This window comes from Acomys minous (genome assembly GCF_964271855.1).
Source record: "Acomys minous genome assembly, chromosome: 16".
Taxonomy (NCBI): Eukaryota; Metazoa; Chordata; class Mammalia; order Rodentia; family Muridae; genus Acomys; species Acomys minous.
The window spans coordinates 51,787,037-51,805,460 of NC_140498.1; the positions used below are offsets into that span (position 1 = coordinate 51,787,037).

At 44.8% G+C, this 18,424-nt stretch overlaps 1 protein-coding gene, 1 long non-coding RNA gene and 1 pseudogene across 6 annotated transcripts in view; 2 read left to right on the plus strand and 1 right to left on the minus strand.

Annotated features, from left to right (window-relative positions):
• Window positions 1-8,313, minus strand: part of PDXDC1 (pyridoxal dependent decarboxylase domain containing 1) — a 56,009-nt gene extending 47,696 nt beyond the window's left edge. For 2 of the 4 annotated variants that reach the window (XM_084763525.1, XM_084763524.1), the window contains exon 1: window positions 8,148-8,313. In XM_084763525.1, coding sequence (XP_084619651.1) covers window positions 8,148-8,168 — 21 coding nt within the window. In that variant the 5' untranslated portion in view covers window positions 8,169-8,313. Of the gene's footprint in view, window positions 1-7,025; window positions 7,165-8,147 lie in introns of those variants that run through there. The other 2 variants (XM_084763527.1, XM_084763526.1) reach the window with 1 other exon arrangement.
• A 161-nt stretch (window positions 8,314-8,474) lies between these two features.
• On the plus strand, window positions 8,475-18,204 carry LOC311587085. The gene is made up of 3 exons (XR_014775773.1): window positions 8,475-8,862; window positions 9,748-9,986; window positions 14,839-18,204. It is a non-coding gene; the product is annotated as an uncharacterized lncRNA (long non-coding RNA).
• Window positions 12,571-13,254, plus strand: LOC311587084 (large ribosomal subunit protein eL32-like; annotated as a pseudogene). The gene has a single exon. The product of its transcript is annotated as a large ribosomal subunit protein eL32-like (transcript).
• Window positions 18,205-18,424: the final 220 nt, after the last annotated feature.

The window sequence follows — 18,424 nt, forward strand, 5'->3', positions numbered from 1 at the left end:
ATATGTTTTCAGTCAAAAAAAAAAAAAGTATCAATGACTCTCCCTTCAGCGAATAATTCCATTCTACAATGTTACAACTAGGTGACAAGGTTTTCTTACAGGATTGGAACAAGCCTCTTTAGTTAAGAACAAAGAAAATAGAGCCAGTGAGATGGTTCATCAGATAAAGGCATTTGCCACCAAGCCTGTGACAAGTGGCCCAAACAGGGGCACTTTAAGAGTATTAATAATTAAACCAGGACAAAAGGTGTAGTCTGGGATGGTCTTAGGCAAACCAGGATGTAGTTACCCTATCCATAACTAAATGTTTACTTCAGATCTTAACCTATTCCTTCTAGCAAAGGCCAGGGAAATTCACGTGGTGGCAGTGGTGGTTTATGAGCTAGGAGGCAGCACACCTGCCGTGAAGGTGTCACCGTGTTCTCACAAAATCTACAAAATATTTACTTTTCTGCCTTGATCTTTCTTTATTTAAATCCTAGAAACTGGCCCCTGAAATGGTTCAGTAGATAAGTGTTTGCCACTTGATGATGTGGCCTGAGTTTCCTCCTCAGAATCCATGTAAAGGTGGATGGAGAAAATCACCTCCACAAAGTTGTCCTCAAATCCATATGCATACTGCTGCTTGAGTCTTCACCTATGCACATTACACAAATAATTTAAAAATAAAGAAACCTGAGTAAGATAATCTGATTAAATGTCTTCGATCTATATGCAAGATGAAGACGGAGGGGTTATTTGGAGGAACATAAGGGCCCAGTAAGTGAGGGGTAAAGGACACAGCGTAGGACAAATGGGTAAGGGGAAAAAAGTCAGAACAAAGAATAATGACCAATATTTATGAAAATGTCACAATGACCTGGGTGGTGATGGCACATGCCTTTAGCCTCAGCACTCAAGAGGGCAGAGGCAAGCAGATCTCTATGAGTTTGAAGCCAGCCTGGTCTATGGAGCCAGGTTCCAGGTTCCAGGATAGCCAAGGCCACAGAAAGAAACCCTGTCTTAAAAAAACAAAGGAAAAGAAAGCAGGCAGGCAGGCAGGCTAGACAAGAGCAACAAGTGTTCTTAACTCCCGAACTATCTCTTCACCCTCTCTGTATGCTTACTTTTAAAAAAATAAATAAAAACCAGGACCTGTGCTGGTGTACATCTATGATCCAGGGACTTAGAAAGCTGATGCAGGAGGATCAGGAGGAATACAAGGCCAGTCTCTACTGAACTTTTATGAAACCCTGTCTGAGACGGCTGAATGGGTAAAGGTGCCTGCTGCCATGTGTGATGACCCACGTTTAAGCCGCAGAATCCAGTGTGGAAAGAGGATCACCTCCCTCTAAGCTCCAAAGGCATGTCACTGTACAACCCCCACCAGAAACTTAAAAAAACAAAACCAAACAAAAATCTTTCTATGAGTCTGTGAGGACAAGAAGACACACTATAACTACTCATTCATAAAACATCATAATCTCCAAGTTCAAAGGGATATATAGATCCCTTTGTGTAACTATCCCAAGGTGTAACTATTAGTATTTAACCTTGCAAATTCAGCCGGGCATGGTGGCGCACGCCTTTAATCCCAGCACTTGGGAGGCAGAGAAAGGCGGATCGCTGTGAGTTTAAGGCCAGCCTGGTCTACAAAGTGAGTCCAGGACAGCCAAGGCTACACAGAGAAACCCTGTCTCAAAAAACAAACAAACAAACAAAAAACCCAAAAAACAAACCCTTGCAAAGTCATAAGCAGGCAGAGAGAAATATAAAAGAGCAAAAACATGCAACAGAGTGGTAATAATGTATAAAGATAAGGAAACAACAATATTAATAACATGAGATAGCAAACATCAGTCACTGCATGGAGGGACAAGAAAGGCGTTGTGATGGTTTGAGTGACATGTCCCCACAATCAGGACATTTGACTATTTAGTCCACAGCTGGCAGCCCTACTGGGGAGCCTATGATGAAGTGTGGCCTTGCTGAGGAATCATGCTCTCCGGTGGGGTGGGTTTGGCAAGATCTGAGGTTCTAAAGTCTCCTGCCAGCCCCACCTGACTGTTTGCTCTGTGTGGCCTAAGATGTGGACTCGGCTTCCAGCTCTAGCTGCTGCCGTCCATTGTGTTTCCTAACCTTCTGGAACTGTGAGCCCCAAATAACCCACGGAGTTTTACCACAGCAACAGAAAAGTAAATAACAGCAACCATCAGAGATACACAGAAACTGAGAAATCCAAGTCTAAATTTAAAAATTCTCCCCCTCTCAGAAACCAGATTCTAAAACCCATCACTCAGACATTAATGAATACTACCTTCCAAATACGTATACAGAGATAAGATAACATACAACAGGCAAGCTTTATTTCTAAAGTTCTTATTTCTCTGGAATCCCACACTTATTCTTGAACAAAAATACAATTCCTAGGCTGTAGATATAACTCAGTGAGATTATTTATCCAGCAAGCACCAAGAAATTGGGTTCAATCCCTAACTCCACAAGAAAGAAATAACAACAACAAAACCAACCTTAAAGAGCAGCATGTTGTCCTAACTAGATATAATACTTCTCTAAGATAAGCTTCTTGAAAGTGTTGTCAAGGGGGCTGGAGAGATGGCTCAGAGGTTAAGAACACTGGCTGCTCTTCCAGACTTCCTGAGTTCAATTCCCAGCAACCGCATGGTGGCTCACAACCATCTAGAATGAGATCTGGTGCCCTCTTCTGGTGTGCAGGTGTACATGCAGGCAGAGCACTATTATGTAATAAATAAATCTTTAAACAAAGAAAGTGTGCCAGGCAGTGGTGGTGCACATCTTTAGTCCCAGTGCTCGGGAGGCAGAGACAGAGGATCTATGTGGGTTCGAAGCCAGCCTGGTCTACAAAGCAAGTCCAGGACAGTCAGGGCTGTACCACAGAGAAACCCTGTCTCAAAAAAAAGAAAGAAAGATAGTGTTGCCAGTACCTGTCTGTAGGCAATCAAATCAGAAAGATAAAAGGTATGTAGCATATTGAAGACACAGTCCAGTGGTAGAGCACTTACCTATTAGGAAAGCTCTGTGAGCTTCAATCCCCAATAGCAATAACAATAATGAAGGGTTTTACTGTATTTGTCAACATTACTATTTCTCAAACTGCATGAGAATCATAAAGGATTAACATTGGCATGCCGTATGTGTACGGCTTCATAAATTTAAGAGTACTACAAACATACAGACACCTTCAGAAGCCAGAAGGTGTTAAGTCAGATGCCCTGGAACTGGAGTTACAGACAGTTGTGAGCCACATGACATAAGTGCTGGGAGCCAAACCCAGGTCTTCTACAAGGGCACGGAGCCTTCTCTCCAGCACCCTTTATTGTGCTTTTAAAAGGAGCTCTAAAAGGTACTGCACTGGTGATTGTAACAGTCCAGCCCTGTGCTGCCCTGTGTGGCAGCCACAAGCCATATGCGCCTGTTGAGCACTGAAAATGTGCTCAGTATACTAAGGAAAGGAGCTGTCAATTCTGCTTAATTTCAGTACATCTAGATTTCAGTTGGTAAGTGTAACCAGCGGCTCCCTAAGTGAACAGCAGCTCTGGGTTTGTCAGTTAATGATTCCCAACCAGAGGCAATTCCTCCCACCCCATCTGGAGCCATTTTTAACTGTCCCAGCTGGGAGTGTACTGCTAGAGTCCAGTGGATGAAGGCCAAGGATTCTGTTAAACATGTTTCATCGCAATGAGCCTCCCACACACAACAACCAGTTGACACAAGTATCAGCAATTGAGAAGCTTGAGAAACTCTTTCCTGATTTGCTCAAGGGTGGAGTTAAAGCAAACACAAAACAAATTGCAGCACACCTTGTCTAAATAGAATATCCAGGAAGAATGACATTTTTCATTCAACATGAAAAGGTTTAAAGCAGCAAGATATTACTGAACAGTGCATGCGGTAAATAACTGAATATGGTCCCTTGTGGCCATAATAACTACTTCCTGTGCAAGTGCTAACTTGAACATTAATATTAAAACTATTTATTATCCAGGACCTTGTTTGTGTGTACCTGTGTGTACCTGTGTGTACGTGGGGGGGGGGGGGCATGCCATGTTTGTGCAAGCACTCTCTGAAGCTAGAAGACGTCAGATGCCCTGAAGCTGGAGTTACAGATGATGAGGAGCCACCTCGGATCCTCTGAAGGAGCAGTCACACTCCTAACCACTATGTCATCTCTCCAGCCCCAGAAGCCTGCTTCTTACATGCTAAACAGAAGATGCAAGAGGGTATCTACCCACTTAAAATTCTTCAGGTTTATTTTATATGTTATGGGTATTCTGCTTCAATGTTTGTGTGCCACAAGCATGCCTGGTGCCTGAGGAGGCCAAAGAGGGCCATGGAACTGGAGGTACAGACAGGTGTGAGCTGCCATGGGGGTGCTGGGAATTGAACCTGGGTCCTCTGGAAGAACAGCCAGTGCTCCTGACCACTAAACTCACTTCTTTCCAGTCTACTCTCCTAGTTTGAATTCCTTGTCCTTTCAATTAGCCTAGCTGGTATGGAATCATCACTCATCTCAGATACATCAAGAAAGAAAACCAAACCAAGGCAAAGAAAGTGACTGTCGTGTCATATTTGCCAGTGTGCATATCACCTCAAGCAGGCACAGAGTTAGGGTTTGCTCCAGACATGTATGGAGTGAGTACACTGGGTTATGATCACATACTACACCCGGGGCCAGCGGCTTTCACCCATCCTAATGCCACAACTCTAATACAGCTCCTCACGCTGTGACCCCAACCATAAGATTATTTCATTACCACTCCATAATTATAATTTTTTAAGTGTCTGATACACAGGATATCTGATATGTGACTCCTGTGGGGTCTCGACTCACGGGTTGAGAACCGCTGTCCTAGAAGCAGAGATATTCAAGTTTCAGAGGATGAATATCAAATAACACTGCGGTTTCTGTGGTTCTATAAAGTATGTGTGGATCAGATGAAGTGGGATCATTCAGGAACTACTCTAATAGCTCTCAAATTTATATTAGAAATGTAGAATCTAGTCTGATGAACATAATTCAATGTTTCACTTCAATTCAAACTATTTCTCAGAATACAAAATGATCTAAATTCCTATGACATGAAAACATTTTCTGTCTATTTAGCAGAAATTATTCACTACACTTAAAAGTTCTCTATTACTTCATGGAATATAAAAATATGAGCCCCAGCTTCCCCCCCCCCCCACAGGGTTTCTCTGTGTAGTCCTGGCTATCCTGGAACTCACTCTGTAGACCAAACTGGCATCAAACTCAGAAACCTGCCTCCAGAGTGCTGGGATTAGAGGTGTGCACTGCCACCACTTGACTGAGCCCTAGATTTTATAACTTAAATTTATAATTTTCATACTGGCCTAAGGCACTGACTTTCAGCCCACATATTATGAACTCCTCAAAATTCAATGCAATTTAAGTTCCATTCTTTTTTTTTTTAAGATTTATTTATTATTTATACAGCATGTGTGCCTGCATGCTAGAAGAGGGCACCAAATCTCACTATAAATGGTTGTGAGCCACCACGTGGTTGCTGGGAATTGAACTCAGGACCTTTGGAAGAACACTCAGTGCTCTTAATCTCTGAGCCATCTCTCCAGCCCGTTAAGTTCTAGTCTTAAGCGTTGCTCAAGTTTCAGTGCCTCTTCAGATTTTCTTTGGAGGGCGTATTTTATCATCACTTTAATACTCAGGAAAATACCATTTACAGTAGGGTTCCTACCCACTTTTAGTTTTCAGCTATTCTCAGAGGAAAGATCATCTTGCTTCTTTCAGGTTTCTAATGGAATGACATAAAGCCTTATTAAGAAATGGGAAACATGGGACATTAGCAGCATCATTCTGTAGTAGATCATTCTGTAATCAACTACTGAGGTTACACACAAATGCTCAGCCAGTTTTCTGAGCTTCTGAACAGAGGATATTCTACAGTGTCCTGGGGTCCTTCTGACTAGGTCCTGGAAGCACCTCCCTTCTACCCCTAGTACTCTAGTTTAGAACCTCTCCAGAAACTGCAAAATGTCCCCGGGGAACACCAAATCTAGCCCAAAGTTGAGAATCATCAACCCTGAGTGAAACTCATGGCCCCAAAAAGTAGATGCTTTGATAATCAGAAGAATCAAGGGGGCAGATCCTGTTGCTGTTAATTTACCAGTATGGCCTAATAATGTTTATTATTAGGCCTATAATTATTTTTATGACAGTATTTTTTAGCCTGCTAGCAATCAATCAAGACACAGACACCTGTTATATTTTGAAATAACCTTAGTTAACCTGGAGCAGGGCAGATATTAATCCCCTACATTACTTTTTTTTTTAAATTCAGTTAATTTTATTTTATGTGCATTGGTGTGAGGGTGTCAGATCCCCTCGAACTGGAATTACAGACAGTTGTGAGCTGCCATGTGGGTGCTGGGAATTAAACCCGGGTCATTTGGAAGACCAGACAGTGCTCTTAACCGCTGAGCCATCTCTCCAGCTCCCTAAACTCCTTCTTATAGTGGGGCAGGCATGGAATCCCTGTTCCAATCCCATGCCATCTGGCTCTAATAATTTCTATCAAGCTACCTCCCTTCTGTAACACCGAATACTTGCTAATGTTCTTCATCTGGGCCAAATCCTCCATCCACGTGGGCCATGTGTTTCTTCTTCACCTAAGCCTGGGCGGCCTTCTTTCTTCTTTCTCCCCTCCAGTCTCTCCTTCCCAAGATTCTGTCTCCCCAAGCCCGAGAGCCTTAGCCACACCTATCCTATTTGCCCTCCCCAGGTGTGATGGCCTTTTATTGGTCAAACAGGTTAGGCTCTTAGGCAAGGTGCAAGGTAGGTCACAGAGACAGCAGGCAGTAATTAGCATCGAAATACATCAGACCAACCTCCAACACTTCCTGATTGCTTTCCACCCAATTTATGCTAAACAGCTTAGGAGCAAGCTATTACACTGTGTACACAAGAAGACATCTGGGTTAGTTTCTACAATTAGTGCCTTTAACTCTCCAGTGACAAGTGAACACACCTACGGCAGCTGCTTCTCTGGAAAAGGAACTCCAAGCCAGGAATGATGGTCCTGTAATACCAGCACTTTGGAAGGCAGAGGCAGGAGGATCACTTTTAAGTTCGAAGTCACCTTAGTCTAGTCGACAGTGAGTTACAAGGTTACTTCCACAAAACAGGGGTGGCAGGAGAGAGAGAGGGACAGATAGACAGAGAAAGGGGGGGGGGTAGTTTCGGGGAGGAAGAATTGATTCCACCTGTAGGGAAAACTAGAGTCACATTGCATCGGATATGTGGAATTTTAAGAAGGGGCTGAGAGGACAGGATGTTGGGCACTAAAAGCAGGGTCCGTGAAGAAACCCGAGCACCCGTTCTCAATTGCCCGCCCTTAGATGGGAACATTTAGAATCCATTTAACACGCCAGAGCAGTCAGCCAGACCCATCAAGCTGCTGTTGCCCCAAGGGGTGAGCAGGGTGAGAACGCTGGTTCCCTCGGACTAGGGGTTGAGCTGAAGGCGTCTCGTGATTCTCAGGAAGAGGAACCGAGACGTTCTTAAGACTAGCTGGGCCCGCCCCCTCCCCCAAATAAACTCACTATTTACGGACCACCCACCGGTCTCTGCATGCTAGGGGTTCTAGCTCGGGATTCCCAAGCCACAGCATCGGAATCACGTGGGGAAACTTGTTAAACTCAACAAACTGAGTTCCCGCCCACCACAGCTTCAGACCCAAGGCTGCAGATCCATATTTTTTTACCAAGGTCCCCAGGTGAGTCCTACGCCCACACCGAAGTTCAAAATTTTGTCCCCTGACTTGAAAAGCAGTGGACATCTGTGGCTTTGCAGTGGGCTCCGCGACAACCAGGGCTTCTTCCCGTGCGCCGCCGGGGCCCACACCGATCGCCCCTGTCACCCACCCTACAGCTCCAGCGCGGGCTCAGGCCCGGCCCCAAGCCCGGGATCCGTGAAGCCTAGGCCGGCTCCCACACAACGCCCGGCCGACCTCCCTTAGCCACCGGGCGCCGTGACGTGGCCAGGCCCGGGCCGGACGCCCTCCTCCGGAGACATTCCTCAGCCCCCGGACCCCCCCTTCCCACGGGCAACAGTCGCCCCGGAGGCGGAGACCCGATCCCTCAGCACCGACCTTCCCCAGGGACGCGTCCATGGCTCAGGCGTCCGGCGATGGGCCCGCGGCGCCGGACACTACTTCCGCCTCCCGCGGCCCGCGGCGGTTTCCACGCTGGCAGCGCTGACGTCCCCCGCGCCCGCAGCCGGCGGGGCGGAGAAGAGGAGGAGCTGCCCCGCGGCGCGGCCGGCAGGGACCGGGCGGCTAGCTGAAGGCGGAGCTGCAGCCGTCGGGATGGGCGGGGCCTCCCGGGCTTCCGTACTCGGGCGTCACGCCGGCCGGGCCTAACGCTGCCGGGTGGGGGTGGAGGGGAGCCTGCGCTGTGTCTCCACCACCGAGGAACAGCCATCATATTAACAACCTGGTAGCTACCGGGTGAAAGAGTAGCTGCCCGGCTGCACCTCCAGAGCCAGGCTTCCAAGTCCTCCGCTGTCAACACCCGTCAGGAATGGAATACTCCATTCACCTCCGACATTGGAGGCCAGCGCCCACCCCTGCGCATGCGCGAGATGACAGCCGCCTCCTGCTCCCGCAGTTTCTGTGGGGTAGGGCAATGGGGTCCCTTCTTCAGTGCCTGCTCTTTGGAGGGGCTGCGAGTCAGAGCTGAGTGTATTTCTGTCAGCTCTCCCCCGCAGAAGTCCGGATGGAAACGAATTTGAGTCCACTGGTCTGGCATCCTCTCTCATGTCACAATGATGGCGTGTCAGGAGATGGGTAATTATAATAATAGCAGGTCTGTTGCCTTTCCGTTTTATATCACAGCAGCCCTTTGATACGGAGATCATTACTATCCGTGTTAGGGTTTAGGCCTTTGCAGCCCAGCAATACACCTCACTAGCTCCGCTTCACCCCCGACTTGGGTCGGGCGTGATTTGTTTTCTGCCTCGCTCCAACTGCTGATGGGTAGCTGAAATGGGATCTGCCACCCTTGGGGTCAGTGAAACTTCCTGTCCAGAAGATTGGTGATGCTAAAAACCACAACGCTATCCCTACCTTCTCCTCTCAGGCTTGGGGCACGTTGTCAGTGTAGTAATTATCTGTGGGAGGTCTCTACTTTGCATGTGGATAAATGGCCTGCTTGTGTTAATAAAAGTATTTTTTAAAGCCCAGAGTGGTGGTGCACACCTGTAATCCCAGTACTCAGGAGAGCAGAGGCAGGTGGATTGCTGTGAGTTCGAGAGGCCAGCCTGGTCAACAAAATGAGTCCAGGAGAGCCAAGGCTACATAGAGAAACACTGTCTCAAAAAAAAAATTATTTTTTTTCTAGCAAAGAAATTATGTGTACTGCTTTAGAGTGAGAAAACCAGTGACTCTACAAAGAACTGGGGGAGAGGAAAAAAAAGAGGAATGATGAAATGGTACCCCTTAAAGACTGAAAATTGATATGCTCCCGCTTGAACAAAACGTGTTATATTTGGAAATTTTCCAAACATTTAGAAAAGGCGAGAGAATTGTAGTGAATGATCGTGTGCCCCCTAGCTAGATTTCACAGTTACCACTTCATATATTTGGGTTTTTTTTTTATCATGTATGTATCACCAGATAACTATTCATCAATATATGTACTGGTATATTACAACTCTGGACACTTCAGTATTATTAAAAACTTATTTTTCAGGCAGAGGCACAAGGATCGGGCCCCCCATGAGTTGGAGGCCAGTCTAGGATGCATACCGAATTCCAAACCAGTCACAACTACTGAGACCCTGACTCCAAACAAAGCAGAACTAAGGAGCCACCATTCTGATGACCTGACTTTCATCCCTGGAACCTATCTAAGGGATAGGGAGAACCAACTGCTGCAAGTTGTCCTGTGACTGGCATGCACATGCTGACACACTCACATACTTTATTAAAGTAAGTCACAACAACAAAAATTGCATAGGCTGTAGAGATGGCTTAGGAGGTAAAGACCACAACGCTCCACTTGACTTTGATCCCTGGGACTCACATGGTGGAAAGAGAACCAACTCTAGAGTTGTCCTCTGGCCTCCGCATGGACAGTGGCACACATGCACATACACAAAAGCACATAAAATAAAAATGTAATAAAGAGTTTTAAAAAGAAGCTCAGAAGTATAAAGTTACTTCCAAGCATTCGGTTGGTTGTGTATTGTTTGAAATGCATGGTGGCACATGCCTTAGCACTTGGGTGGCAAAGGCAGGTAGAACTCTGTGAGTCCCAGGCCATAGAGAAGCCCAGTCTCAAAAACAAACCAGCCCGCACCCCCAAGAGAAATAGATTCAGCTTCTACTGACATTCGGCTTACATATGGTGAGCTTTTTGCATCATTAGTATAACTGAGATAGGGGTCTCACTATGTAGCCCTGGCTGCCCTGCTGGTCATTTTGTAGACTAACCTGCCTTGAACCTAAAGCAATCCTCTTACCTCCCAAGTGCTGGGATTATAGATGGGAGCCATCATACTGAATTAAGACTTTTCTTGAGAGCTGGAGAGATGGCTCAAGCAGTTAAGAGCACCTGGCTGGCTTCAATTCCCAGCACCCACATGACAGTTGTCAGCTGTCTGTATCTCCAGTCGCAGGGAATCTAGTGCCCTCTTGTGGCCTCCACTGTGCATTGAACACATGTGCCAGGCACATACATGGAAACAAAACACTGTATACATAAAAATAATAAATAAATAAAATGTTAAAAAGATACTTTTCTTGAACAATAAACCAGGAGGAAACCAAGAAAAGAGGGAGGTATGTAGTTTTTATTTTCTTTAAATTCCATCACATAATTTTGTTGTGATCTGAATAATTACAACCATATTATAGACATGTGTTCACTTTGGCAGCACATATACCATATTATAGATAAATATTTTAATCTTTAATGTTTAAAATAAGCCAGTGGAGTTGGAGAGATGGCTCAGAGGTTAAGAGCATTGACTGCTCTTCCACAGGTCCAGAGTTCAATTCCCAGAAACCACATGGTGGCTCACAACCATCTATAATGACATCTGGTGCCCTCTTCTGGCATGAGGGCAGAATACTGTAAGCATAATAAATAAATCTTAAATAAAATAAAATACATCAGTAGCATACATGAACAATTTATTATTCAGTTCAGCAGTGTAAAAATGTGGGCCTGAGCCGGGCGTGGTGGCGCACGCCTTTAATCCCAGCACTCGGGAGGCAGAGGCAGGTGGATCGCTGTGAGTTCGAGGCCAGCCTGGTCTACAAGGCGAGTCCAGGACAGCCAAGGCTACACAGAGAGACCCTGTCTTGAAAAACAAAAAACAAAAAACAAAAAAAAACAAAAACAAAAATGTGGGCCTGCTGCTAAGCCTGGTGAACTAAGTGTGATCTCCAGAACCTACAAGTGTGAAAGGAGAGAACTGACTGCCTGATCTCCATATACACTCAAGAACACGCACACAAATAAATATATATAACCCAAAGTTCTAAAAAATGGTAACTATCATTCAGACAGTGGTGGTGCACGCCTTTAATCCCAGCACTTGGGAGGCAGAGGCAGGCAGATCGCTGTGAGTTCGAGGCCAGCCTGGTCTACAAAGTGAGTCTAGGACAGCCATGACTTGGAAGAAAAAAAAAAAACCCCTGTCTTGTCTTGAAAAAGCAAAAACAAAACAAAAATGGTATCAAAAGATGTGAGAGAAGAACAAGACAAACAAAGATATAGATGGAATTTCTAGTGCCCTCAATTCATTCTATGGCTGAGTGAAGACAACTTTATTATTGCTGTTGTTTTGTCAGGGCTTTTGTTTGCTTTTGAGACAAGATCGTTGTATGAAGCCACACTGGCCTCAACCTCTCCCTGCCTCAGCCTCTCAAGTGCTGGCATTACTAACATGCACCACCATACTCAGCTATATGGAACTTTAATATAGTGTTCAGACATAAACCCCTAGAAGAAATAGAAATAAGTAACAAAACCAGAAGTTGGAGCTGATAGAAGAGATAGTGTAAATGATGACAAATTTCTCAGTAGTTTCTAAACTAAGGAACACATCTAGCAGTCCTGGTGAACATCTGTAATTCCAAAAATCCAGAGGGAAAGACAAGAGAATTCACCAGAATCTTGTGGGCCAGCTAGTTTGGGGTACTGAAAGCCTCAGCAGAAAAACAAAAACAAGAGAAACCCTGCCTCACCAAAGTGGAAGGCAAGAAGTGCTCCCAAAAGTTGTCCTATGCACACTGTGGCACAGGGTGTCTCTCTGCAACATAAGTAAATAAATGTAATAAAATATGGATTCTGGGCCAGACATGGTGGCGCACGCCTTTAATCCCAGCACTCAGGAGGCAGAAGCAGGTAGACTGCTGTGAGTTCGAGGCCAGCCTGGTCTACAAAGGAAGTCCAGGACAGCCCAGGCTACACAGAGAAACCCTGGCTCAAAAAACAAAAAAAAAAACAAAAAAACAAAAAACAAAAGAGAAAAATACAGATTCTGGCTATCTATTTTGCAGTATCATGGCTGCCCTCTGGCCTATGGTGATGACCAAGAGCATCAACAAGAGGGCCAAGAAGCACCAGTCAGACTGATAATCTCAAAATTAAGTGAAACTGGCAGAGACCGGTAGGTATTGACAACAGGGTGAGGACCAGATTCAAGGTCCAAATCCTCATGCCCAGCATTGATTACAGGAGCAACTAGAAGACCAAGCACATGCTGCCTAGGGGCTCCCAGAAGTTTCTGGTCCACAATGTCAAGGAGCTGGACGTGCTGCTGATGTGCAACAAATCTTACTGTGCTGAGATCACTCACAGTGTTTCCTCCAAGAACTGGAAAGCCATCGTAGAAAGAGCAACAGGGCTGTCCATCAGGGACACCAATCCCAACGCCAGGCTGCGCAGCGAGGAAAAAAAGTACATGGCTTGGGTGCATGTTTTGTGTTTAAATAAAACCACAAAGACTGCAACAACAGAAAAGGAAAGAAAGAAAGAATCCCAGATCTCAACATTTTAAAACCCATAGTGGTCCATTTCAGAGATTGCTAAAGTCAGGAACAGCACCTAGAGGTAGCAGCCCCGAGAGCACTTGTGTCTTAGCTCACTTCCTTAGGGACTAATACAGTTTTTAAAGAAACAATGAACAAAAACAATTCCCCTCACTTTATTGTTAAAATACAGGTAAAATAAATGAATTATCAGTCAGGCATGTTTTTACATGCCTTGTCCTAGAACCTTATAAGCTGGAGCAGGAAGATTGTGATTTCAAGGCTAGCCTTCCATTTAAGGCGAGGCTTTGTCAATAAAAAAAAATAATAAATAAATAAAATAAATAAATAAATAAAAGGAAGTGGCTCATGCCTACGATCCCAGTGGGCTGGTTGAAACAGAAGATGAGGGTTTTGGGAGCATCCTAGGTACATGTGCATTCTGAGCTTATGACACTGTCAGAGAGGAGGCTTCCAGGCAATGCCACATTGATTCCTCCAAGTCCTGTGTCTAAAGTGTGCAGTATTTTCGGCAATAAAGTCTTACCTTCAAGTTGTGGGAAGCTATCCAGGGCAATGACAATACCCTGCAGAGATTTAGGAGTCTCCTAGATAACCCTGGCTGACAAAAGGATATTTTCCTTTGCTGGCACTGGGTTTCTTTAGATAATTTATGGCTCCACAGGGGAGCATTATCACCCCATGTGGACTCACTCTATCCAAAAATATATGTGTAAATTGTATATGTGTATGATTATACACACATTTTAAAAGTAAGCTAATAAGACAATATGATTTCCAATGGCGTTTTCAAACATTTTTAGTGTTATTTTTTAATCAGAGGTGAAAGACCTCTACAATGAAAATTATATATTTCTGAAGAAAGAAATTGAGGAAGACACTAGAAGATGGAAGGATCTCTTAGGCTCACGGATTGGTAGAATTAACATTGTGGAAATGTGGTCATTTCCTCCCAAAAGCAATTTACTGATTCAATGTAATCCCAATACAAGTTATAGAAATAGAAAGAAAACCATCATAAAACTCATGTGAAGGGCTGGAGAGATGGTTCAGGGGTTAAGAGCACTGCCTGCTCCTGGCGAGGTCCTGAGTTCAAGTTCCAGCAACCACATGGTGGCTCTCAACCATCAGTGATCTGATGCCCTCTTCTGGCCTGCAGGTGTAATGCAGGCAGAGCACTGTATACATAATAAATAAATCTTTTTTTAAAAAAGTGAAGTACAGAAGACCTGAAACAGTGCTGTAGTTTTATTAAGTTATATCACAGAGCTATAATCCTAGTTTGCCTTCTGTTGCTATAACAAAGAGTGGTCAAAATTAATTTGACGGGGAAAGGATTTATTTAATCTTCTATCTTATAACCAAGGCAGGAACCTGGATGCTCAAACTAAAGTAGATGCGATGGAAGAATGCTGCTTACTGGCTTCTTCACCATGGCTTGCTCAGCCTACTTTTTAATATCACCCAGGACCACCTGCCCAGGGTGGTGTTGCTCATAATGGGATAGGCCCTCCTGTATCAATTATTAATTTTTAAAAATGCCTCACAGGGGCTGGAGAGATGGCTCAGCGGTTAAGAGCACTGACAGTTCTTCCAGAGGTCCTGAGTTCAATTCTCAGCAACCACATGGTGGCTCACAACCATCTATAATGTGATCTGGTGCCCTCTTCTGGCATGCAGGCAGAGCACTATATACATAATAATAAATAAATATTTTTTTAAATGCCTCACAGGGCTAGAAAGATGGCTCAGCACTTAAGATCTCATGTTGTTCCTGCAGAGGACCTGTGTTCGAGTCCCAGCACCCACATGGCAGCTCACAACTATCTGTAATTCCAGTTCCTTTTTGCCTCCTGGGCACCAGGTAAGCATGTGCTGCACAAACAAACATTCAGGCAAAACACACACACACACACATAAAAATAAATCTAAAAAAAAAAAAAAATAAGTGGCCCCCCAGACTTGTCTACAGGTAGTCTGATGGAGGTGAGTTCCAGACTTGTCTACAGGTAGTCTGATGGAGGTGAGTTCCAGACTTGTCTACAGGTAGTCTGATGGAGGTGAGTTCCAGTCTTGTCTACAGGTAGTCTGATGGAGGTGAGTTCCAGTCTTGTCTACAATAGTCTGATGGAGGTGAGTTCCAGTCTTGTTTATAGGTAGTCTGATGGAGGTGAGTTCCAGACTTGTCTACAGGTAGTCTGATGGAGGTGAGTTCCAGTCTTGTCTACAGGTAGTCTGATGAAGGTGAGTTCTCAGCTAAGGCTCCCTTTCCCATATGACTAGCTTGTATCAAGCTGACAAACAAAGCAAAAAGCCAACTAAGCAGCACATCTATAGTAGTAAAAATAGTGTGGTCCTGACACAAAAGCAGACATGTGGATCAGTGGAACAGGATAGAAGACCCAGTCTTAAGTGCAGGTGGTTACAGCCATCTGATACTTGGTAAAGATGCCAAAAATACATGCCGGAGGAAGGATAGCATCTTTAACAAATGGTGCTGGGGAAACTGGATGTCCATATGCAGAAGAATGAAATTAGACTGATAGACTCTGCACAAAATCTAACTTCAAATAAACCAAATATCTCCATGTAAAACCTGAAGAGGCATTGCTCTATTACAGAGGTACTGGAAAGGACTTTCTCAGTAGGACTCCATTTGCTCAGGAATTAAGGCTCTGTATACGGTATTGATTCTGAATTGAAGGTGATTCCAGGAGACCCCAAGAAACATTGTGGGCCTCCACTTTAAGCAGGAGCTTATGGAAGTCAGGTGATTAATAAAGTTTGGCTAAAGTCCCACCATGAGTCCAGTGGATCCTGGAGTTCATCCTGGAGTTGTTTCATCCTGGAGTTCATCCTGGAGTTGTTTCTGCAGTCCCAGGATGCGTAAGTGGGATCAGTATACGTAGAAGTTGGCAGAATTCCTACACTGGGTCCCTGACCTGTGGGGTGGGGCTATTATGGTTGGGAAGGCCAAATGAAGCCACTGAGTTGCCTCTGCGAGGGCAAATAGTAAAATAATATTGCATTGCTTGAGGAAGTGCTGAAATTAGCCCTACCGTCAGGGACTTGAAAGATGCCGAGGCGGTGGTTCCTACATTTATCCTTAATTCTCCTGCTTGACCAATGTAGAAGACCGGTGGGCGTTGCAGAATGACAGATGGCAATTGAAAATGTAAACAAGTAGTGACTGACTATGGCTGTGGTGCCCTTTCTTGAGCAGATTAGCACATCTGCCGCTATATGGTAAGGAGCTATTGATGTAGCAAATGCTTTTTCTGTGGATCTGTTCATAAAGACCACACTTTGTCTTCAGCTGGCAAGTCCAGTAGTATACCTTTACAGTTTTACCTCAAGGGTACATTAGGCCTCCAGCCCTGGGTCATAGCTTCGTCCAGAGGGATGTTGATCATCTGTCTCTTCCACACACAACCACTCCGGCCCACTATTCTGATGACATTATGCTGATTTGACCATGTGAGCAGGAAGTAACAACCGCTTTGGAGTTGTTGGAAAGGCATATGTACATCTGAGGATAGGAAATAAATACAAACAAGATTCAAGGGCCTTAATTGGATCCTGGAGACAGCATATTCCTCACGTCAGTGCATTACTCTGGCCCATATACCAAATGACTCAGAAAGCTGTTAGCTTTACGTCTTAGTTAGGGTTTCCATTGCTGTGAAAAGACACCATGACCAAGGCAACTCTTATGAAGGAAAACGTTTAATACATCTCAGAGGGTTAGTCCATTATCATCACAGCAAGAAGCATGGAGGCATGCTGGCAGACCTGGGGCTGGAGCAGGAGCTGACGGTTCGACATCTGCATCCCAGCACAGCCAAGAGAAGACTGAAATCCCACACTGGATAGGGCTTGAGCATAGGAGACCTCAATGCCTACCCCACAGGACACACTCCATCAAGGCCACAGCTCCTAATAGTCCCTCGGGCAAAGCATTGAAACACATGAATCTATGAGGGCCAAAAGTGCCACACTTTGTGTGGGGTCTGGAATAGGAAAAGGCTCTCCGAAGGGTCCAGTCTGTTGTACAGGCTGCACTACCACTTAGGCCATATGATCTAGCACCACAATGGGACTGCAGATATGTCCATCTCATAGACTGAACAACTACAGGATCCTTGGCTTTTCTGTCAGGAGACAGACATTGACAGACGACTCACTACATACAGTAAACCAATCTAATGAACTCCATCTCTCTCTCTCTCTCTCTCTCTCTCTCTCTCTCTCTCTCTCTCTCTCTCTCTGTGTGTGTGTGTGTGTGTGTGTGTGTGTGTGTGTGTGTGTATTTATTCTATCAGTTCTGTTCCCTTACAGAACTCTTATCACATAAAGGAAACAATCTGTCCAATGAAGAGGAAGCCCACAGAATGAGAGGGACTCTTTGCCAATTAATATCCAAGCCAGGAGCTGGTGGCTCACTCCTTTAATTCCAGCACTTGGGAGGCAGAGGGAGGCAGATCTCTGAGTTGGAGGCCAGCTTGGTCTACGGAGTGAGTCCAGGACAGCCAAGCTTACACAGAGAAACCCTGTCTTGCAAAACCAAAAAAAGAAGGAAAAAAAAAAGACTTAATATCCAGAATCAAAAAAGAAAGAGGGTAATACAGAGGGTATGGGAGGAAGGAGAGTGTTGTAGAAAGTAAAAATTGCTAATAATGTTTATTATTAAAGGCCCATAATTATTACAGAGATTTTATTTAACCCCCTATTAAGCAGTAAAAGATGAAGAGTTTAGATAACCCTTATTTTCCCTGGGGCAGGGCAGATACTAACCTCCTAAGCTACCCTTTATCTCCCAGTCCCAAGTCTATGCCAATTGCTCTAGTCATTCCTATCTGGGCTGCTTCCCACACGTGCTCCATGAATACTTGCTCTAGTTTCTCATCTGGGCTGCTTTCCTCCATGCATGGCAATCGGGCCACTTGCTTCTCTCCACAGTAACCCATGGTGGCTCCGCTTCCTTTTTCTCTCCTGTCTCTCCTTCCCATGATCCTTCCATCCCCAAAAGCCTTTGAACCTCAGTTCCACCTCTCACTTCTGTCTTGCCCAGGCTTCAGCATTTTTAATTAACCAATCAACTTTAAATTAGGTAGAGCAAGGTTTACACAACAAGGACAGGTGTTCATGAGAACGTGCTCATCTGGGCAGCACCCAGCTCTCAGGGAGCAGAACAATTAACAAATCCAAAGCATCAGACCACGTTGTTACAGGAGAGATCAATTCTATTTATTGTATGTACTTACTTGTTTATTTTATGTGTACGGCTGCTTTGCTTTCATGCATGTCTGTGCAACATTTGCATATCTGGTGCCCGTGGAGGCTGGAAGAGGGCATCGGATCACATG